This window comes from Rhipicephalus microplus, chromosome 5, assembly GCF_043290135.1.
Source record: "Rhipicephalus microplus isolate Deutch F79 chromosome 5, USDA_Rmic, whole genome shotgun sequence".
Taxonomy (NCBI): Eukaryota; Metazoa; Arthropoda; class Arachnida; order Ixodida; family Ixodidae; genus Rhipicephalus; species Rhipicephalus microplus.
In genome coordinates, this window is record NC_134704.1 from 218,332,496 (window position 1) to 218,340,825 (window position 8,330).

The 8,330-nt window shown below is 49.6% G+C and overlaps 1 protein-coding gene across 1 annotated transcript; it reads right to left on the reverse strand.

Moving 5' to 3' along the window:
• Nucleotides 1–2,136: 2,136 nt before the first annotated feature.
• LOC119173314 (uncharacterized) lies at nt 2,137–3,426 on the reverse strand. The gene has a single exon (XM_037424188.2). The coding sequence runs from the start codon at nt 3,424–3,426 to the stop codon at nt 2,137–2,139; it is 1,290 nt and encodes a 429-aa protein (XP_037280085.2).
• Between the last annotated feature and the right edge of the window lie 4,904 nt (nt 3,427–8,330).

The following is an 8,330-nucleotide window of genomic DNA, read 5'->3' on the forward strand; positions in this document are numbered from 1 at the left end:
GATGCGCGGTTATTCCTGTACAACTGGAAGTTTGGTAATTCTGACAGAACTTCGTCATCACGGATGTCATCAGTTAACCACGTTTCGGTAAGTAATAGCACATTGCTTTCAGAGGATGATACAGTGCTAGATATAAGTTCCCGTTTGGGTAGGAAACTGCGAATGTTAGTGTAAATAACAGAAAGTGAAAGAGTTTTGCTAGTAACCGCAACAGCGGTCGTTTTTTTTTCCCGGTGGCTTGATTGCTACGATAGTTCTTTGACGGTGTTTGATTCGGCGTCGAAAATGTAGCGCTTCTGATTCATGTGCAGTGTTTTGAAGTGCATTGAAAATGGCTTGTTGTTACTTCTCGCAAAAGCAATTAGTTGTTTTCTAGCATTTTGGACTGAGCGTGAGAAGTCTTCACCTATGCCGTAACTTGTCCCCTTAAGCTTGCGACCATTCGATAATATTGCAGTTTTTGTCTTGTGCAGAGCAATCTTCACGATTATGGGCCGGGAGCGTTCAGGTGAATGTCGACCGAGACGATGCGCGCGTTCGATATCTCTTGGTTCTAAGTGAACCTGTAGGTTGTCCCGGCAAAGATTCATTACCAGCCGCTCCGATTCAGAAAATGTTTCAGATGCGGAAGGGTCCGGGATACCGTAAAATATTAGGTTGTTTCGCCTTGAGCGATTTTCAGCGTCATCAATACGGGCTTCTAGTGCAAAGATTCTGCAGGAGGTCTGCTCCGTGTTAACGCGCAGGACTTCTATTTCTTTTCGAAGTGGTACCAGAGACTGATAATGACTTTCAAGGTCTGATAATCTTTTGTTCAGTTCGCCAATTGTTTTATCGGTGTTACCGAGCTGAGACTTCAAGCCCTGTACTTCTGCAATTAGTTGTGTTTGACCTGTAGATAGCTTACGCAATTCAGCAAGAAGGTTCTCAGAGATATTTGAAGGGCCAGGGTTAGTTTCAACATCTCCAGCTAGAATTAGTAGTGCACGAATTACATGGACACACTCGGCAATAATAACCATACAGCAATGCGGGCTTGGCAGCTGTACCAGAAAGTAATTACCAGATCTTTTCGAAAAGACAACGTAGGGCTCACCAACCTGCATAGCGGGAGCGAATTGATTAGTGATCCGTGCAGTGGCACAGACACCAAGCCCACAGCGCTCCGTTGAAGGTCCTTGTTCTTTTATAGGTGTCGGGCTCGTGGATGTCGATGATGATGCAACCGTCCAGGCTTGGTTGAGCTCAGCTGCCCAGAGTCCCTCTTCTGGTCGAGCCAGGCATTTGACGATAGGCAGAGGGCATGCGCTGCCTTCGTCGCTTCCAGGGAACCTGCCAAAATGTGAGCTATTGAAGCTCTCAGCGCCAATGCCAAGTTCTCTACATGCACTGACAAAATTCGTCCCGCAGTCGGAGCGTGCAAGCTTCCCAGGTCCTCTTACGGACATGAACCTTCGAAAAGCATTTATGAAGCTAGACGTGTCCATTGATTCGATGAGTTCAATGTGCACTGCGCGAATGCTTAAGCATGTGAACATTACTGCCCAGCGCTTGCTGTTGGCAATAGCACCTCTCGTTCGGCGGGAGGTAATCAACCAAGGGCCAAAAACATCGATTCCCACGTTTGTAAAAGGGGGCTCCGTGCTGATTCGGTCGGCCGGAAGGTCAGCAATCTTCTGATCGTGAAGGCGTCCTCATAGCTTCTTGCACGAAATACAGGCCTCCAACTCAGAGGAGATGCACCTTTGCTTCCAACAATCCAATATCCAGCAGCTCTTGGAGCTCCCTCTGTGATGTGTCGACCTTGATGTTGCACACAGCCATGGTGGTGGCGCACTAGGAGTTTCGCGACATGGTGTCGGCCAGGTATTATTAAAGGGTTTTTCTCTTCATCTGGAAGGTCACTTTTGTTCAAGCGGCCACCGACACGGATCAGCCCCTGGGCATCCAAAATTGGAACAAGCTTTCGAAGCGATCTTGTCTTATGAACTTGCTCTCCTCTCTGGATACAACGCAGCTCTTCTGAGTATACGTCCTGCTGCACAGAGTGAATAATGATGACCTTAGCTCGATAGAGCAGCTCCACGAGATCCATTTCTTCTGGTGGCGAACTCTTGGTGCGACGGGCAACCCGGACTATGCCAGCCACAGCTCGTGTGAGTGAGCTCCATCTCCAAAACTTTCAGCTCCTAGTTGCTGTCGCTGGTTTGTTTTCGTCACGAAGGTGCGGACCTCAGGGCGTACCTCTTCGTCTTCATTAGGATCTATAAGCTTGAAACATGATGATGATGCTTCCCCTTGAGGTTGAGTGAGAAAGTCGGGTCCTGAAAACCAGTTCGTCTTCTCGAGCTGCGCTGCTGGAATTGGTCTGGTGGCGTGGTCTGCTGGATTTTCTTCCGTACACACGTACTTCCACTGACCCGGTCGTGTGCTGGCACGTATGCGCTGAACTCTGTTAGCTACGTACACATAGAATCTTCGCGTTTTATTGTGTATGTATCCCAGAACTACCTTGCTGTCTGTGTAAAATGTGACAGAACTCGGCTGGAAGTCTAACTCCCGTAGTATGGCATCGGCCATTTCTGCAGCAAGGACCGCTGCACACAACTCCAGCCTTGGGATTGTGTGGTCTGGTTTCGGCGCGAGCTTCGCCTTTCCCATGACAAATCCGACATGTTTGTTTCCTTGCTTGTCGATTACCCGTAAGTACGCTACCACGGCGATGGCACTCGTGGACGCATCTGAGAACACGTGAATTTCTCTAGTGGCAGCTTCAGAAGTTGAGTGCGGTACATACGTTCTCCGCACACGTAGGCAATTAAGTGCTTGTAGAGAATTCTTCCATTCATCCCAACTTTGTTTATTTGCATCCGAAAGTGGCGTGTCCCAGTCATAACCTTCCGTCACGAGGTCACGGAGCAGGTGCTTTCCCTGAACCGTTACAGGTGCCACGAACCCCAGTGGGTCAAACAGACTGTTGACGGTCGACAGCACCCCTCGCCGTGTATAGGGCTGGTCTTGAAGAGGAGCTCTGAAGACGAAGGTGTCGTTGTCTACATCCCAAAGTAGACCGAGGCTTCTCTGCATATTTGATGTGTCTTTGTTCAAGTCAAGACTTTTCAGTCCCTGCGCACGGTCTTGTGGAGAAAATGCATTCAGCACATTCTGCCTGTTTGAGGCAATCTTGTGCAGCGTTATGTTAGCTGTACAAAGCATTTTTTGCATTCTCTGCAACAAACTGATGGCGTCTTCCTCACACGAAAGAGACTTGAGTGCATCATCGACGTAGAAGTCTCGCTGGACGAACCCCCTTGCATCTTCACCGAATTGTTGAACAGCCTCTTGAGCAGTTCGCCGAAGCCCATATGTAGAGACCGCGGGTGAGGGACTGTTGCCGAAAACGTGCACCTTCATTCGGCACTTCATGATTTCTCGGGAGATGTCATTGTCCTTAAACCAGAGGAACCTTAGGTAGTTCTGATGATCTTCACGAACGACGAAATTTAAAACATCTGCTCAATGTCGGCAGTTATCGCCACTGAATCCTGCCGGGAGTGTATCATTATTCCCACAAGATTGTTTGTCAGGTCAGGTCCGGTGAGAAGGACACCATTCAGAGACACTCCTTCGTGCTGAGCGCTGGAGTCAAACACCACGCGGATTTGATCGGGTTTTTGGGGATGGTGAACGCCGAATATGGGTAGGTACCAGCCTTCTTCGTTGATGTTAAGTGGTGTAGTTTCCTCTGCATGACCCCTGACGAACAGTTCTTCCATGAAGTGCACGAAGCGCCCTTTTGTCTCAGAGTTTTTCCGCAACGTGCGCCACAGCGAGTTCAGGCGAGAGAGAGCCTGTTTTCGGTTATTCGGAAGCCGTCTTCTTGGTGAGCGGAAAGGTAGAGGGGCTACCCAGTTGTTTGACCTGTCTTTGTATAATTCCCTTTCCATGATATTGAGGAAGGCTCTATCTTCTATAGACAGGGAACGCTCGTTGTCTTCTCGCGTTGTCTCGAACATGTTAGGTGCCAAGGTGTCATCTGATGCTGTTGTTGATGAGAAATCATTCTTAACCTGATGCCTATCCGCAGTGTAGAGAACCAGCGCTTCCATCACCATGAAATGTTTTGTACATGGGGTGAAAAGGGATGGTCTTTCGTTGCCCAAAATGTGTGTTTTTAACACATTTATCGTGCCTGTTTTTCGCGTACGACCCAGGCAGACGTTTCCGACAATGACCCATCCGAGATCGAGCCTCTGTGCATAAGGAGCGTCAAGCAGCGCGTTAATGGTCTGACGAACTTTGTGGACTCTGAGATTGTCTCGGCCGAGGAGGAGCAGTATTCTTGCCTCTTCGAGAGGTGGAATGTGAGCGGCAATGGCCTTCAAGTGCGGGTAGTTCCGTGCTGCGTCTGGCGTTGGAATTTCTTCCCTGTTATCCGGAATTTCATCGCACTCAAGAAGAGGCGGAAGGGAGAGCTTGACATTGCCCGATACGCTCCGCACAAAGAAGCCGTTTGCGATCCTACCAACAACCTCAGTACTGCCGGAACAAGTGCGTAATGTGTACTGGGTAGGTGTGCCCTCCACACTGAACTCGTCGAGAATTTCTGGCCGAACCAACGAACGATTACTCTGTTCATCGAGTATCGCGTATGCTCTTAATATCTTGTCAGGCTGTGGTTGATGAGTCACATCCACAAGGCAGATTTTAGCGCACTATCTGTGGTTGTCGTTCACGTTTGCCACCTCGGTACACGTAGATGTGACTCTTTCATCCAAATTGTGAGCAGAACTGTTATCGCGTTTCATAGGCTTCGGTGACTCTGAGCACGTAGTTAATGGATGAAGCGCTGTCGCATGATTACCGCTGCTGCATATGTAGCATTTTACGACCACCTTGCATTGCCACTGCGTGTGGTTTGAGGATAAACAACATCGTAGACATACTCCGTGTGCTTTAAGAAAGGTCATCCGCTCTTCCAGTGTTCTTTCATGGAAAACGTGACACCTTGCAAGAGGATGAGGCTTCTTGTGATGCGGGCACCATTTTTCGAAGCTCTTCGATTTAAGTAGCTGCTTTGGAGGGGTTTCCTGAACCTGCTCGAAGGCGTGATCTACGTTTGTTTTCCTTGCCGACACAGACGACTTGTGCAGTGGGGTCTTGGTGGCCGTTCCTTCTTTTTGCTGTGTGATCGAAGGCGAGACATATTGTGGTTGCAGGATAAAGCTGGGATCGTTCCTCCTGCTTGCCTGCTCTTGAACGAACTTTGAAAAAACCGCAAAGGGTGGGACCGCAGTGTTGTTCTTTTTTTGTATTTAGTCACCACTGACATCCAATTTTCTTGAAGTCCAGATGGTAACTTGGAAACAATTTTGTTTATTCCTCTTGCGCTATCCAAATAGTTAAGACCGGCGAGGTAGAGATCAGATTTGGCAGCTTCGGGTTCCAGCAGGAGGTCTCCGAGCTCTTGCAATTTGGCATTACCCCGGTACGATATTCTTAGGAATTCCTCCAACCTCTTCAGCAGCGCATCCTCAATTGCCTCAGGACGTCCGAAGGTGTCGTCGAGCCGTTTCCACACGATGTCTAAGCCCTTCGAGAAGTCATCTACATGAACAGATTTCAACCTTCGAACTTGACGCGATGACTCATGACCAAGCCATTTGATTAGAAGGTCGAGCTCTTCCAGCGCAGAAAGGCCTACATCTCTGATGGCACCTTTGAAAGATGACTTCCAAGCTCGAAAGTTCTCAGGTCGATCATTAAACTTCGTAAGTTCTGTAGAGACAAGGTCCTTGCGGCACAGGAATTTAAGAACGCCGGCAAGCTCTGAACTGGAACTGTTAGGTGCTGGCCTGTACGCAGGCGGCTGATGATAGTCACGCAAGTCCGTGAGGTGGTTGGCTACTTCAGCATGCTCCAAGCTCTGGCTTCTGGGATGAACAAAAGGCGCCCGAAGAGACGCAAGCTCAGCATCACGTATGGCGGCTTGCTCAGTGATGTAGCTCGAAACCCGTAGTGTCCGGTCTAAAAGTGGGTGTGGGCGCACACACTCCCCGCCATCCTGTTCCACAGCTACGTCGAATGCACTTGCCTGCACGTCTGCAGCAGCTGCCTCTTTTTCATGTTGTAGTACCTCAAGCTCAGCCTCGATTCTTGCCTTCTCTAAGCGCATTGCGGCCTCTTTACGACCAAACTGAGCTCTTGCTTTGACGGCCTCTGCTTGCGCGCGGGCCTGCACAGCAGCCAGGCTAATCGTGGAGGAGCCCAATCGTCGTGATCGCGAGGAAGCTCTTGACTGAACCGATAGAGAGAACTGCGATGCTGTTTCATGTGCCTTGTCGCGTTCTTGTGGCGTAGCCTCTCGTAACTTTTCGCTCACGATCGCCTCACGGTCTTCATCGATTGCCTTTTGGAGCTGTAATTCGTGCCTGGCTTCAGACGTCTTCGCCTTCTCGAGAAAGGCTGAGTATCTTGCGATAGCAAGTTCGTAGCACTCATAACTTGCACGAAGCTGCGTTTTGGCGTCGGTAAACTGTTCTCCCTTAGCGCGTGACAGTGCCTGAAGAGCGCTCTGTTTTTCCAAACAGAATCTAGTTTATGGCAGTGCTCTTCGCGGCTCGTTTGGTAAATTTCTTTAGCCCTCGTCGATAGGGTTGTTTTTCTTTGCGGCCAAACGTTTGATGCGGAAGCTTCATCTTGTGGTGTGACATTTGGACACTCATGCGTCAGCTCGTCCTGGTCCATTCTTGCTTGCACGTTTTGTCTCGGAGCGGACGTATGTGAAACAAATGGTACTAAGCTGCGCGTTGAGCGTTGAGAGATGAAATGAGCCCACCTTGTTGCTGCCCTTCTGCTGTCAGCTGCTCAACTCCTTGGCCATGAAATCCTTGCAATGGGTGTGCGTCTGGGTTCAACCGGGGGTCTTGCCGTGGCGACGTATCCCTTTGCCGGCGGACGTTGAGTTGGTGGCCGATGGCAGTTGAAGCGCTTTTTTACTATGCTGGTCTCGCAGCTCGCATTTGACGGGTCAAAGCGTCCGCTATCCAGCCAGTTAACGGTCGAACACTTGTGAACATTTAAACAAAATAACTTTAATTAACAGGAATTGGGGTTACATTTTAACAAACATTCACGAGCACTCAGTAAGTCGCCGTAAAAAAGCGGTGCTGTTGCTCGGGCTGGTAGGGTGAGTCTGCCCGCTGCCTGGCATTTCTTCTTCCGTCGAGGACCGGTGCTTTCACTCTTTCCGTGAGCCGACAGAGAAGATGACAAATGACGCTCTGAAGGTCGTTTGTGCCGCCCGTTTAAAGTGGCCATAACAAAGGAAAAGAGATTTTCGAAACGTAGAAGTAGCCCCTATTAGGGGCTTAAGCGTCCCCTCTCCCCCCCCCCCCCCCCCACTTCATTTGGCGGCACTTGAAAGGCAAACACGGCTCCTGGCCGCTCTCTTCGAGAGGGGACGGCGCAGTAGCCGTCATTTACAACCCAAGTATTTTAAAGATTATAAGTAGTGGTGGCTGAAGACTACCGGTCACGCAGGCCCGTAACTAGGGATGGGGGGTTGAGGGGGTTCTGACCCCCCCCCCCAAATTTTTTTATTCTTTTGCTTTTTGGTTGATACTAAAGTATTTACACGCCTTCACAGCGACCACCAGCTGCCGAAGTTACACTGCAACTTTCCTGACATTGCTTCCCTCTTCTTCCTTTCTTCAAACCTACCATTTTACCAGAACACCTCAGTGCTCCCTCCCCCGCACGCACACCTTCCCTATTTGTACAGCTTTGCACTTCACCCTCGCGTTTCTTCGGGTCTTTTTTTTTCGTCTTTCACACCATAGCAGCTCCTTTATTGATTCCAGATGCTTTCCTTGTGCATTGCCGCTGGAGAAGTTATCCGTCTGTGCGGACCGCACGTGTCGGATTTGGGTTCCTACGAAAAGCACGTCTCCTTCTGTGAAGGTAAGCAGTTCGACAGCAACGGCAACACCAACACGACATGCGCAAATTTGCCAGGGAACGAAACCTCTAAGTGGAAAAACTCAGCGGCGCATTCCGAGGACGCAGGCTGCAGAACAAACTTTTCTCAAACTGTAGTCCTCGCCACCGAAACGAATTATCGAAGATGACATCTACTGAAAGACTGGCATATCTGAGCAACTTCGAACAACCTTAACCACATGCAAGGAAATCTACCTCTTCTGTACACAGAAGGTATATGCACCTCCATACAAAGCGCACAGAGCGAGGATACAGCCGGCACACAATCCGGCACCAGTGGTCAACTTTCACAGGAGAAAAAAAACGCCGCCAAGCTGGGCTGCGCGCGG